A 14,821-nucleotide genomic window follows, 5' to 3' on the forward strand; every position below is an offset into this window, starting at 1 on the left:
ATTTTTTTGTTATATGAAGCATTTATTTCTGCTTAATAGAACAAAACAATTTTTGGACTAAAATTAGAAACAACATCTATAAATAGGCTTAATGAGCTTAGATCTGTTGCATCATAATGTAAGAAAGATGAAAGAAATATTAACTAAAAGTGACTTTAGTTACAAGAATATATGCACACCTGTCAGCCAATCAGAAAGAAGGATCAGTTGTGGCTGGGGTTTATATAGATTATACACTATACTAAGTATATAAATCATTACTTTTGTAATTTGTTTCTCCGACGCATGAAATACCCTCTATCATAACTAGGCCTTTTTACTACAGGAGATTGATAATGTAGTAAGCTACACTGTTGTAGAACGCTGGATTGAGATTTTCCATGTCTGACCTCATCAGAGGTCGGATAAACGGCAGGAGAGATTACCCCTAATCTGGTGATCTAATTTCTCAGAAATCTGCTCTCTATAAGCTGTTGAATGGAAATATTGGCTCATAGCATGAGCGTTGGATATATATTTAATAAAACAATAGTGGAGGATTTTTGAAAGGATTATGTCAAAACCTGTGTAAGAAATGTTTTTCTGAAGTATGTTGTTTTGTAAGAACAACCCTTAATTATCATAAAGTCTGTTTTTGACTGTAGACCATGTACTTATCCTAAAGTTAATATTTTGTCTTTAGTAGCATCACATTCATAAAGGATTGAGAAATTTCCTATAAAGTGTACACCTGATATTTTAGCAGCTGTATTTCCTGCATTTACTTCCGACACCAACACGGACGTGAAGGCTTTTCAGCTCAAGTGCTGTTAGTTTTGCCCACCTTGATGACGCCGACAGTGAGAGTCCTCCTTTTACCCAGCATGCACTGGGAGCGCTCCCAGTCCTCCTGCAGGGTGGCGAGGTCCGTCTGTAGCCTCGTCTGTGTTTCCTCATCGCTGACGGAGAAGAGCTGACGACCCACGTCCAACAGGAGCAGGTAGGAGGAGTGGGACCTTTGGAAGAGAAGTTCGGTGTGCTGGAGAGAGCGAGAGAGAAAGAGAGAGAGGGTAAAACATATATGTACACACAGGGGGAAAGAGAGAGACCGAAAAACAATTAGCCATGACGAGACAGACCAAAGATGACAGATAAGATGTAGTGAAGTAAACAAGTCAACATTCAAAAAGAGGAAACAAAAAAGAAAGATAAAATCATGTAAACATGGGGGGAGAGAGAGAGAGAAGTCAATGCGAGCTTATTAAACAGCACGACTAATGAATGTGGTTATAAATATAGGACTCGTGGTGGTCTAATACACACACACACACCTCAAGCTGTTTGAGTGATCGGCGGAGCTGTGTCACGCTGTAGTGCGTGAGGCTGGCCGGAGACAGGAGTGTATGCGCGAGTGTGAGCAGTGTATTGAGTTTGCGCAGTGTGTGTGTGTAAAGGTGCCAGTGGCGTATCAGCCCGTCCACCAGGGTGCGCCGCTGAGCCGCTCTCTGTACAGCGCCCTGCCAGTGCTCTCTGAGCTGAGCCAGCTTCAACAGGAAATCACTCCTGAACACACACACACACACACACACACACACACACACACACACAGATGATTTGTACACAAAACAGAACAATTCCTCTTCATCACTGTCTTATTATTATTATTATTATTACCTGTCCTCCACCTCTCCCCTCTGTAACAGGTGCAGAGCCTCTGTGATCACCGAGTGTAGAATCTGATGGCCGAGAGACAGCTCGGCCTGGAACCTCTGAGAGACAGAGAGAGAGGTAGCGGGTTAATCGTTAGGGTTAGGAGTGTGTACCTCACCTTCTGAGACAACATGATCCAGCACTCCGTGTGTGTGTGTGTGTGTGTGTGTGGTACCTGGTGTGTGCGTAGCTGCTCTCGGAGACCGGGGTAAGTGGATGCTATCTCTCCCGCTAGACTGTCCTCCATCCTCTGCAGGAACGACATCCACGTCTCACACCTCTCCTCAAACACCTGCTGCTGGAGAGACACGCCCTGCAGCTCACTACACACACACACACACGGTAGGACATAGAAGAAACAGTAGGACATACATACATTAGAAACAGTAGGACATACACGTGCATAGAGCCGGACAGAAAACTCTAGCCTCTAACCTGCATCTATCCTGAGCGTGTGCAGATGCCTGAGCCCACTTCCTGTTCAGGCTCTGCAGTCTCCGGGTCACGGGGTCACTCAAGGTCAACCTGTAACTGAGCTCATTCAGCATCTCCACATCAGCTGAGCGATGGCTCAACTCCAGCGGATCAGACTGCAGAGAAACACACACCGAACACCACTTACTTATTTACGTTAAACATAATAAATAAACATAATAAATAATTAACAATTAGAAATGAAGGTAATTTCCCCCCCATTCAAGACATGAAACTACAAAATAAATAAATAAATACATAAAACTAATGGGACAAAAATACGCCTAATAAAAACAATTATTCATATTTTTAAGTGCAAAAAATGAGTAAACTGAGAAAATTAATATTACTGTTGTATGTTATTTAAAATATATTTTTTAATAGATACAGAAATGTAAAATAATAAAAATTTTAAGAAAGACAAACGAAATTAAACTAATCCTAATTTAAAAATTTCATTAAACGTAACGAGAACGATATAAATAAATCTTACTCGGAAAACTGAAAGTGAAAAAAATAAAACCTATTACAAATAAAAACATGTAGAAGAAAGATTTAAAATAATTTTTCTTATTAACATTCTTCTTCGTGTGTGTGTGTGTCTGACCTTTGATACGTCTGTGTCTGTGAGTCTCTGGCGGCTCGTCCACTCCTTTAAGTGCGTCTCTAGCGATTCCAGTAGCTGCTCGAACTCCTGAAGCTGCCTGACGTCCTCCTACGCACACACACACGAGACTCGGACTTTAGTCCCCTACACTGCTTCATTTAACCCCGTCACACACATTTACGTCACACCTCGTACCTGCATCTCTCCCAGCTTCCTCTTCACGGCCTGCTCGAACTGATGAAGCCCACGTATCAGCATCCGACACTCTGACTGGACGAAGGCGGCTACAGTCGGCTCCGTCTGTCCGATCAGCTCTCTGGAAGCCTCGAGCGCTCGTTCCGAGTCCGTCCGGAGAGTGCCTGTGTTCTCCAGCAGGTCCTGAACATCACGTTGAGAGTCGTGGTCAACAGTGAAATACGACTGGGCCATGTGACAAAATAATACTGAGACTGTGATAAAGTATGTGCAATGTGGGTATAACCTAATATAATATTATATGTACTGAATCACTTTATTTATCTGTCTTTAAAATGGATTTTTGTACAAGTATGAACGTAAGAACTGGAGCAGCATCACTGCTCTTATTCTTTTATTCAACTTCTGCTAGAATTTTACTAATAAATTCATTCTGAGTGCACAATTATAATGGACTGTTTATGTGTTTACCATAAACTTGGATAAAAAACATTTTGTAAATGTTCATTTACACAAAAGCTACGTGGAACCCGCCATCATTTTAAACAGCAGCACGGGATTATCAGTGTTGCTATGACAGCAAGAGTACCGAAGGCATTAGATTAGCATGCTAGCTGACTTTCCGGTCGACTTACTTATCTCACACACTTGCCGTTTCCCCCTCATTAGCCAGTGCATGTTTTACATGTAGTACTAAAACAAAAGACGTTTTATTTCAGGTTTTTTGGTCAATAATAATAATAATAAAAAAGCTTCAGCGTTTCAGACACGCGAGTGACTGCACGCGCACGGAAGCGGGAAAATTCAAAATGGAGGACAGAAAGTCGGTGGAGAAAATAGTTTCATTAGAGGGCGAATACACGGAGGTTCACGAGTATCAGAGATACTTCAACGCGGAACACAAACCTTCGTCGACACGGTCACTATAAATACCAAGAAACGAATTTAATATCAGCTTTTCCGCTAAAGTTTGATAGATACTCTAGCTAATTAGCCTCTACATCCTTGCTCCGGTAACAGGGCGCGCGTCACGTGACCACGGGGGTGGGGGGTCGGGGATCGTTCCCTAAAAACAATTAATTAAAAAAAACTTTAACTTTTCTTTTTAAAAAATCAGTTTATATTGCAATAATAATAATAAAGAGAAGAATTAAAATACATTTTAAACGAAACAAAATCTTTCAAAATTAAAGTTTGTTATGGTAACACGGTGCATCACCTGACCACAAAGAGCGAAAAGTATATTTACTTTTCATTCAAAATGAAATCTTTACAATTATGAGAATTAATAAAGAAATTGTTTATTTTAAAAATATATTTTATTCATTAAAATCATCTTTTTAAAAAATCACTATGGTTATCATGGTAACAATGTGCTCATCACACGACCACCATCACTTCTTGTTATTAGAAATATTAGGAACATCGTCGCAAATTATTCTACTCTAAACAAATACTGAAAATCCATACAGAAATTTAAGATCGATAAATACATTTTCAATACGGGGGGGTAGAGTTCAGCCCCATATTCTTCTTTACACCATTCGGTGTATTTTTATTTTTAACTACTGCTTCTTCTGCTTCTATTTGTTTTAATGGCGGTTGGCAAATCACTAAAGGTGCAGTACCGCCACCTACTGGACTGGAGTGTGGGCAGTAGATTGGCAGGAAAATCAATCAATCAATTAATTAAATAAAATAAAAATACAAAACTAATAACAATAATAACACCAAAACAATAACACATAAATAAAAGAAAATAAAGAGATAAATAACTATATACTAGATATTCCTATTAGATTACTTAAATCTCTCATTTACTCCAGTATTTTTTAGATAGTTTAATAGGGGGCGGTGCATTTTCCCAGATGTTTTCCCCAGCAAGTTCTCTAGTGTCATGTTTTGTTTTCCAGTCTGCATCTCTAGCTCAGTTCTTTCCTCCTCATACCTTTTGCAGTCTAACAGAATGTGTTTTACTGTCTCTTGCTGTTTGCATTGTTCAACAACAATCTAATTTAAGACGTTTGTGGACTACTGGCAATGTTTCCGATTGTGAAAGTAATCTGAGCGAAAGGTAGAAAATGGTAATCTCTGTGAAACGGCCACGCATTTGGCATCGCATTTACAGGAAGTTGTAATAGTTCGAACCATCTCAGTCAAAAAGGGAACACATTACAATATGTTTTGCATACAGATCATAAGAGTGGTGATATGAGTGTGTAGACTTCTCAGGGTTCAGTCTCGCACGTGCTTTGTTATTCCCTTTGCTTTATCCCTTAGAATTTACATGGAAATTATTAGCCTATTTAACAGATTATTAATCTGATTAGATTACATTTGCATTTAGATTACAAAAGCAACCGTGTGTTCGACTACACTTGAGGCGAATGGAATATTGCGTACGTGCTGTTTCTTGACATGACTGGACTGGACTCACGTGTAAACGCTGTATACAGGTCGCGAGGGTTTCCGTGTCGTGGTGGTGCTCGGACGCCGTCTTCGAGACGTCACGGAGTCGATCCTTCTCCTGTTGTAGCTTCTCTGAGCAGGAAGACAACAAATCCGAGTACCGTTTCCACGCCTGCAGCAGAGAGTGTAACCTCACTGAGGTGTGTGTGAGATCTTGCTTCACCTCAGACCACCTGGATAACAATACACGCACACACACACGCACACACGCATGCACTGTATGAGCATCATGGTTCTTTGGTTTAGTGTGGGTTTGTTTTTCAGGTAATCAGTGACATTAGACTGACCGTAATCTCTCCTTCTCCAGCTGTTCAGATAATAAGTGGGAGGTGCCTGTATGGATCCAACCATTAAGACTGGAGAATGCCTGGTTAAGCTCCTCCCACTTTGTGTCTACCTCCTCAGATTCGCATTGCAATGCCTGAGAAATACAATTAGCCATTTGACATATTCACAATGAAAGTGTATAGATGTGTAACCCAATCGTTTATAAATGAAAGCAGGGCCCAAAAATCTTATTTTACAGAACGTAAAATAATTTGCGCACTGATGTTGACCATTTAATTGTAAATAAAGTACCTGTAGCTTATCGATGCTCTTCTGGAGCGCTGTGCAGGAGGTGTGAGGGGCGTGGCAACGTACAAGGGACTGACATATTTCCAAGGTGCTTTGAGCAACTTGACTCCGCCCACTTTCGAACGCCGCCCACGAATCCCCTGCGTGCTGCAGAGTTTGTTTCAGAGCGCAGTTCTGCAGTAGATAAATAACATTAGCCTTGAAAATTTCAAATGAGAAATTAATATTTCAACTGCACATAATAATTCGTAAATAAAAAGTCATCAATAGTAAAAAGTAGTGGATACTGTTTGACCAATCAGAATTTAATCATGCTGCGCTATATTAGCTATTATACGGTAATGTTCTGTGACGTGTGTGTACCTGCTCAGTTAAAGCGGTTAATGCCTGGGAGGTGGTGTTAACGTGACTGATAAAGCCTGTCTCTGTGTGTTCTTCATCGTCGCTCAGCCTCGTCTTCCTCAACTCGTTCAGCTTAGCGGTCTTGGCCTTTAGCTCCTCCTCCAATTCCTGAGAAAGGGAAAACGGAAGAGATAAAATATATAACGCAACAGAGCACTCGGGCCGCAGCAGAGGAGCAGCAAATCCGTAACTATGCTCTGACCTCGCAATCTTTCAGGTGCTTTTCTGCTGCGCTTTGACTGACGGGCCTCTCAGCCAGTCGCATCCATGCCTCGCGACCTTTGACCCAGGCATGCAGGAGTCGCAGTTTGCCGTCTCGATCTGCGCAGACGCTCAGCTGCTGCTCGACATACCGCGTCTACAAGAAATATGTGGGTTTTACGCTCTCACATCTTTATGTGTGTACTTGCGTAAGTGTGTATGAGAGGAAAAATGTGTGTGTGTGTGTGTGTTTACCTGTGTGTAGAGGTGTGTTTGCAGCGTGGTCCAGCGCAGGTTCATCTCCCCGAGCTGTTCGGCGAATGCTGTGTGTTTGTACCTGAGGTACGGCTCGATGTGTTTCAGCAGCGTCCGGTTCAGGAAGTCCACTGACATCTGCACACACACCTGTGATCGTTTCAGCTTCTACACAAACACACACACATACAAAATTACTTGTTAATGCAGAAACAATAATGTATTACAAAATGAATTACTCAGAATCCAGAATTCAGTAAAATGCCAGTGTGTGTACCTTGTACGTGTCGAGTTGGTGCGTGAGCTGTGCTGCTGTGTTTGAAGACCGGACGTTTTTCTCTGCGTCCTGCAGACTTCCTTCAGCTCCACTGATCCATTTGCACACCTCCGAGAGCAGGGACTGAGGACACACACTCTCCACCACGCGCTAGAGAGGGAGAGAGAGAGAGAGAGAGAGAGAAACAATCATTGTGAAATACGGAGAGAGAATCACAAAACTCCAGTGTAGAGATACAGAAAGATAAAAAGAGATGAGCGGGGAATACAATTTCAGTTTGATTTAATTCAACTGCATCGTGTCAGTTTAAAATTCTTATAAAAGTGTGAACATTTAGATTCGCACAGATTTTAAACCCAGGTTGAAGAGGCACATTGCGGAAAGAGAAAAGGGTCAGAATCTGGGTGGATGTGACAGCGGGGTGTTCGAGACGTTAATGATGTTTTGAGAAATGGGATTAATAAATAAAAGCATATTACGACGTTTGGAAGGAGACATACGGCAAAAAACACTGGTGTTTTTTTTTTTTTATTTACCTGATGTAGCTTCTGTTGTACTGCAGCGATGTCGGCATGCAGCTCCACCCAGCTATGCTCCACCTCAGTCAGGTGATCTTTCAGAGCGAGCAGGACAGGAGGCAACGCCGTCACCTGGACCACATTGCTGGCACCCTCTGACATCTTCACGGAAGCGTTTCCATTCGGAGGAACGTCAGACGAGCTGCCGGCTTCAAACATTTCGCCAGGAGACTCATCCTGCACATTAGCATCTCCCCCATTCCATAGGTCCGAGCGTGTGCTTTCAGGAGGGAGAGCTTCGTTGTTCGAGGAATCTTCTTCCTTAACTTCGGCAGTGGGATCATCCTTAACTGAAGAAACATCTCCGCAAGTGGCCTTCTCTTCTGACTGCGAGTTATGATGAGTGGATCCGGATGATGGCATGTGTGTGTCTGCGTGTTCTCTCTCGCTTAGCACCAGGATCTCAGTGCTGGCGCCGATCACCGAAGCCTTCAGCGCTGATTTTACCTCCATCTCTTTACACAGCTCCTGAAAACAACAAGATCAAGTTCACGGATGTCAGCAGAGACGAGTGGCAATTTTTTCCCACTAATTAATTTTTTGACACAGACAAACATAGACAAACGCTCTTGCTAGATCGTTACCAATGTTATACAAATGCATAAAACATGGTGTTGAAATACAGTAACTACAGTTTTATTATGGCTTATAGAGTCGCATTTGTTTACTTTTTTGTATTAAAGCTATGCTTAATACAAATGATTCCGTGTTTGAATTAAATTTAAAGAAGTAAAAGAAGAGTTTCATTTCTATTGTCCATGTGGTCAAGGTTGATACGGATTTTAAGAAGTAATTAGTAATGATTAATGCAATTACTTTACAAACAGAAAAAAATTAGACAGTAATTCAAATACTATGTTGCCGATATAATTAGTCATTAGTAATTAATTAACTTGTGCAACACTGCTCCTGGTGGTGGTTTCATATTAATTAAGGGTTGACAGGAAGATAGCAGTGTTGATGAAAACATACACTGTTCTTAATTTCATCATTTTATCACAAACTTTTATGAGTTTGGTTAAGTTACACAGAAATAATAAGCGGCACTATTTTTTTTTTACTGACAACAGCTCCGCCCACTGGTTTCCTATTGTCTCACAATTACAGTCATGAATTTGCATGTCAAAGCGGTATGAACTCACCATAAACTCGTCGAGGTCAGAGATGACTTGCCCAGAGGTGGTCATGTGACCTTTCCAGCCGTTCAGACGTTCTCTGGCTCTGTTCATCCACTCCGTCATCGCTGTGGAGTCACGACGATACCTGTGGAGGGTATTCTCTCCATCATCCACCCTTTCAGTTTTACCGCAGTCGTCTACTTAAATTTTTTTGTACTTCTAATCTAAAAATTATTACGAACTATATTTAAGACATTTGTCTAGTTTTACCTCTTCCAGAGTTTTATCAGGTGGTGGGCGGAGTCTCGTCCGTTTTCCATTTTCCTTCGCAGAGCAGCTAAATGCCGTTTAAGCCTCAGATTAGCCACGCCCACTCTGCACACAAGACCATCCATGGAGTGACCGGACACGCCCACTTTCCGCAATCTGCTGGCCTGATCTAAAACCAGACCGATCTGCGCACCATTCGCCTCCAGAGTCGCCTGCAGTGTCTGACAGAAAGGAACTGTTTTGAAAAAACTGGACTATTTTTAAATATATATCGTAATAATGATAATAAATGTGTAGCTGGAATAAGTGTTACTCTACTGATATTGTGACTCATGCATCATGGACACTCTTTGAGATATTATATTTATGTAATAAGTACAGTGTGAGAGTTATCGCTACACTTTGGCTGTTAAACTCGACGTACTTCATAGGTCGAGAGACTCCTCTGTAGCGCCTCCTCCGTTTGCTCCTCCGAGTGCATGCTGGGAAGCCGATGTTCCAGACCTTGGAGAAGGTTCTCCAACCAGGACTGACCCTCCTCCCACTGAGTCCACACCTTAAACATACACGTTATTAACACTTAACACCACAACGCTGCTGATTTCTCGATTCTAACTGCACCTCTGAAAGTAGTGCAGCTTCAAATCACAGGTTTATAATAAAGCGCCCGTTCCAAAATGTTATCCTTTTTTTTAAAATATATATATACAGTATCGAACTGTATGCTGGATGCTCCATGTAAACAAATTAAAAATATATATATATAAAAAGAGTCTATGTGTTATGATTTATTTCACATCTGTGGAAAGAGTCTAAATGTCAGCGCTTTGTAACATCCAGAGATAAAGCTGTTACTCTGAGTTGGTGAGGGAACGACGGTTTATAGCTGCTATAACGTAAGCGAGAACGGGTACTGACTTGTCCCGTGGGCTATAAATTATAAACTAGGTGTGTAGCGATATGACAAAAATACCGTATCACGACTCTCGAAGCCAGTTCTACAGTGTGCTGTATGTATCACAATGTGTTGCATTCGATCACTTATTTAATACCTGCAAACATTTTTATATTGTTTATATATTAAAAAAACAAATATGTTTATCCCCGTATAGCCATAAAAATGTTCACTATATTATAATTTAATAAAAAGATATCATGATATCCACAATATCTCCCGTAACTACAAAGGAAATAAATACATTTTTGGCAAATCGCTGTGGTGTAAGAGGAACAAAACACTTCGGGATGTGATGTTACAGGTGTATGTGCTCCTACCTGTAGTGTCACCTGCAAAGCAGTTCCAGTCTTCTGAGCCTGACACTGAAGCTGATCCACCTGATCCTCTACCTCTGACAAAGCAGTGCCCCACCTACAGAGGGCGCCATTGGGCATCCGGGCAGTCAGACGCTGCAGAGCTTGCAGGTGAGAGTCCAGAGACAGGAAGAACTTCTGCAAATATAGAAGAGATATAACATTTATTATATCCTCTCTGACCCTGTCCTACTGAACATTATATTCTATACACCATCTGTCCTGCCCTTTACTTCCCTTATATGGTCAATGTTTCCTGTTTTTGCTGTCATTTGTAATAAATGCTCTGCAAGCCTGTCTGTCTGTCTGTCTGTCTGTCTGACATGGTTGCATGTATATATAATGCAGTAATCATACATCCATCCATCTCTAACATTAGTTGCATCACCGTGTGTGTGCTGAGGAGTGTGTGTAGCTGTTCCGTGGTGTGTGGCTCCAGTTGTGTGGTGTGTGTGAGTCTCTGTTTGCCGAGCTCCAGCAGGTCCTGCAGTCCTTTCAGTACGCGCTCACACTGCTGCTGCTGCTCCACACTGCACTGCAGATCAGCAGCACGCTGAGCCACACCGCCGTACACGCTGTCCAACACACTCTACACACACACACAAAGAGAGAGAGGGTGTTACAATCACACACCACCGTACACACTGTCCAACACACTCTACACAGAGAGTGAGAGAGTAACACACACACTCCAAGACACACACACACCTCCAGCGTGGTGAAGTCCAGCGTTAACCCCGTCACTCGTCCCTGTCCCTCTGTCTCGTCTCTCAGCTCGGCCAGCTCTCTCTCTCGCTGCTGAAGCTCCTGCTGTAACCCGGCAACAGCCTACCCAGGTAACCATGGAGACAAAAAGGGTCAGAGGTCAGAAATCGCAAGTCCAAAGTCATGATGAGTCCTGCCTTCAGACCTTTAGTGCACAGTGTATGGTGTACGTGTGTGTAGACATTTTAACTCTGTTTTAGGATGATATTCACATCACAACAATCTGGGGGGGGGGAAAAAAGACAGGACTGGATCATCAGGATATTAATGAAGTGTTTACCTGTAGCTGTGCATGAGGATGGCAGCGTGAATCGTCATTAGTCAGTGTTTTCAGGGTTGAGGTGTTAGCAAGCAAGGCAGCATGCATGTGTTTAATCCTGCTCTGTGAGAAACACACACACACACACACGAAGTTTATTCGAGAAAATCATCAAAATGTAAAAACGTAGCATAAAGGCTGATGTAGTCTGTTTTGACGTCTGTTAAAAACTGCAAGCGTGTTCGACACTTGCGAGGGTGAGACGTTCGAGGTGTCGGCGGAGGACGACAAAATGCTGACAAGTTCCCGCCGTCGTCGTTTAGCACGAGCCAAGAGAGCGCTAAACATGTTTATACCACAGCGCTGCAGAGTGCTCAAATCTGATTGGCCAGAACTTTCTATAACAGCAGCCCTGACAGTAGTGCAGTAATGCGCTCGTTATAATACGTTACGGTTGCTATAGTAACAGCTCATTCACTCAGTGCTTTGTAACAGTCAGAGGTAAAGCTGTAGCTTTATGTCTTTCGACAAGGGTGAGTCTTCGCGGTTTCTCGGTAACACGTCAGGCTGGGTTTTTTTCGTCTTCTTAACTTCAAGAAAGAGAAAAAGTTAGAAATACCCGGAACTCACTTGTTTCGCAGTCGTTCCACGATATTACATGTAACTATAAACGGATAAAAAAAAGAGCGATGCGGTGTTCTTTAACGAATAAAAAATTGCAATTATTGGTAAACGGCTGTGTTATAAGGGGAATAAATTTCAGGACGTGTTGTTATAGGAAAATCATCAACGTCGGGTTGGTAACACTAACTCCGCTTCATGACGCCATCCTGTCATTGATTATTTTCCTACATCAGCATGACACAGTGTTTTATTCCTTAAATATATTAATATCACTCTCGTTAGTTTCAAATGGAAAAAAAAAAAGACTGAGATTACGCAATTTTGTATAAATATTTTGTTCTCATATATTCATATTAACTTGTAGAAGTGTACAGACATATGTTGTGTGTGTGTGTGAGTGAGTGCGAGAGAGAATAAATGTACACATTCCTCTGTGTTCTCTCGCTGACCTCTTTCTGCAGAGTATGATCCAGCTGTTTCTGCAGCTGCTTCTGTTTCTCTGAGAGAACGTTCTGGAGCTCGCACACACGGTCCTGCAGCAGATCCACACACACACCGGCTGCAGGAGCCACGGAACCTAACGACCTGACGACCTCTGACCCCTGAGAGGTCAACTCGGCACTCAGAGAGCTGAGCTCTGCAGACAGACTCTACCAATCACACACAGACAGGAAGTGGGGAAAGAGTTAATCTACAGGAATTAGTAGGATGGATAAATCAATATGGATGAACGGATGGATGACGTATGGATGCTTGGTAGTGTTGTGGATTGATGGATGGAAGGATGAATGGATGAATAGATGGATACATCAATAGGAATGATAGATGGATTGTTAGATGGTTCGTGATGGATGAATGAGTGGAGGGATCAGAGGTCAATATCGATGGATGGATGGATAAACCAATAGGATGGATGTATGGATTAGTGGGTCTATGCATAAGTCAACAGAAACGATGGATAGATAGTTGGTTGGGTTGTGGCTGGATGGATGGATGGATGGACAAACAGACGGCTACGGTAAATCTGATATGATTTTGATAGGACTGATTGGATGAGTGAATGGATGGATAGATGGATGGATAAATCAGTAGGATGGATGGATGAGTGGATGTATGCATAAGTCAACAGAAATGATGTAGAGATGGTTGGATTAACGGGATGATGGATTGGATGGAAGAATCGGTAGGAACGATAGATCGATACGTGGATGGATGGATGAGTTGATTAATGGATGGATGGATGGATGGATGTGTACCTGTAGCTGCTGGGTGTGTGCGTCGGTGTGTAACCCTCCTGGCTGAGAGACGAGTGTGTGAGAGAGAGTGGAGAGAGAGAGTGTGATTCCACTCAGCACCTCAAACAAACCCTCATCCACCGCCTGCACGTCCTGCAAAGGAGGGAGAGAGAGAGAGAAAGAGACAGTTAGAGCATTAACATGAGTGTGTGTGTGTGTGTGTGTGATCATGCGATCAGGTGTGTAAGATACTCACAGGTGCTGACGTTGCTGTGTGTCCCAGCTCTCGCAGGTGTGTGAGGTGGGAGTGGAGCTCCTGTAGACACGCAGCTCCATCAGTGCTGCTCCATACACAGACAGGTGGAGGAGATATCTGCAAAAAAAACACACACACACACACACACACACACTTATAAACTGACAATATATTTAATATTTAATATATTATATAATTTGCCATTAATATAAGTTTAGTTGTGCAGGAACCTCCTCTTCCTGGTGCTCTTCTGCTCTCTGGCTGAGTCTCCTGTGGAGGTGAGTCCACTTCCTGTGCACTGACTCCGCCCCTTCCTGTCTCTGCTCCTCCACTGTCAACGCTACTGCAGGTACAAGGAGCCTGAAGAAAACGTTCAGAGACGTTCAAAAACTCAGGCATGATTTCACCGGACGAACCAGGGCTGATTTTCATTCACGGCTCATCATGGGAGGAACCTTTACGGGAACCTTTTTTTTTTTTTTTTACAGATCTCAGGAACCTTAGCTGCATTATGACCGGAAGACCCAGGGCTGATTTTATTTCCTGAGTCGTAGTTACAGGGAAGCTTTGAGCTCCTGCTAAACAAGATACTTTTCTGTGCAGGAGGAACTACTGAGGAAAAAACTTGCTGTACTGTTCATCAAAAATGTTCAAATGCAAATTTTAACGCCTTCCACAACACACCGAAATGTCATATTTACTTTTAAATAACAAGAACTCGTTAGTGCCTCATTCCCGAAGAGGATGTGTAACTCTAGAAGGGGAAGTGTGTGTGTGTGTGTTACCTCATGTGTTCCTCTGCAGTTTGACTTTGCAGTCTGACTCTGCTTCCCCGTGCTGCAATGACCTTCATCAGATCTCTCTGTTCGATTAGACCCTGCTCCAACTCCTACAATAAACAGAGAGAGAGAGAGAGAAATCTAAAACTCAAAAGGGATGTCTTTATTTTGCACCTTTTGGTGATAATCTCAGATGTAATGACATTATTTCCTCGTCACAAACAGTTCCTCTTTCGATCATAAACCAGGACTCTTGAGGAACATGCCCCCCCCCCCCCTTCCCCCCCCCGGCTTTCCCACCCCGCTTTCCCACCCCCCTTCCCGAATGCAGGTAAAACCTATTGTTGGATATTATTTCTTGGAAATAATTTCTATGTATTCTCTAAGTAGCTCCCTTCTGATGTCCCTGATTCTGTCTACGTGTATCCTTCTCGAGGTACAAAATCCTGAGTGCCCTGACTGACCCAAATCTCACTCCAGA

The 14,821-nt window shown here is 42.5% G+C and overlaps 1 protein-coding gene across 1 annotated transcript in view; it reads right to left on the bottom strand.

The window, feature by feature from the left end:
- The window catches only part of syne2b (spectrin repeat containing, nuclear envelope 2b), a 99,004-nt gene that overhangs the window by 18,355 nt on the left and 65,828 nt on the right, over window positions 1-14,821 (bottom strand). Inside the window, 27 exon segments of the mRNA XM_053620149.1 lie at window positions 824-1,018; window positions 1,311-1,542; window positions 1,654-1,748; window positions 1,865-2,012; window positions 2,125-2,279; window positions 2,771-2,878; window positions 2,966-3,148; window positions 5,403-5,607; window positions 5,722-5,855; window positions 6,014-6,184; window positions 6,374-6,520; window positions 6,615-6,770; window positions 6,869-7,036; window positions 7,146-7,295; window positions 7,682-8,191; window positions 8,866-8,986; window positions 9,112-9,332; window positions 9,536-9,667; window positions 10,387-10,560; window positions 10,811-11,011; window positions 11,131-11,250; window positions 11,468-11,569; window positions 12,520-12,720; window positions 13,327-13,458; window positions 13,562-13,678; window positions 13,792-13,921; window positions 14,347-14,450. Of these exon segments, the coding sequence (XP_053476124.1) occupies window positions 824-1,018; window positions 1,311-1,542; window positions 1,654-1,748; window positions 1,865-2,012; window positions 2,125-2,279; window positions 2,771-2,878; window positions 2,966-3,148; window positions 5,403-5,607; window positions 5,722-5,855; window positions 6,014-6,184; window positions 6,374-6,520; window positions 6,615-6,770; window positions 6,869-7,036; window positions 7,146-7,295; window positions 7,682-8,191; window positions 8,866-8,986; window positions 9,112-9,332; window positions 9,536-9,667; window positions 10,387-10,560; window positions 10,811-11,011; window positions 11,131-11,250; window positions 11,468-11,569; window positions 12,520-12,720; window positions 13,327-13,458; window positions 13,562-13,678; window positions 13,792-13,921; window positions 14,347-14,450 (4,512 nt within the window).

Source organism: Ictalurus furcatus, chromosome 3 (assembly GCF_023375685.1).
Source record: "Ictalurus furcatus strain D&B chromosome 3, Billie_1.0, whole genome shotgun sequence".
Classification (NCBI taxonomy): domain Eukaryota; kingdom Metazoa; phylum Chordata; class Actinopteri; order Siluriformes; family Ictaluridae; genus Ictalurus; species Ictalurus furcatus.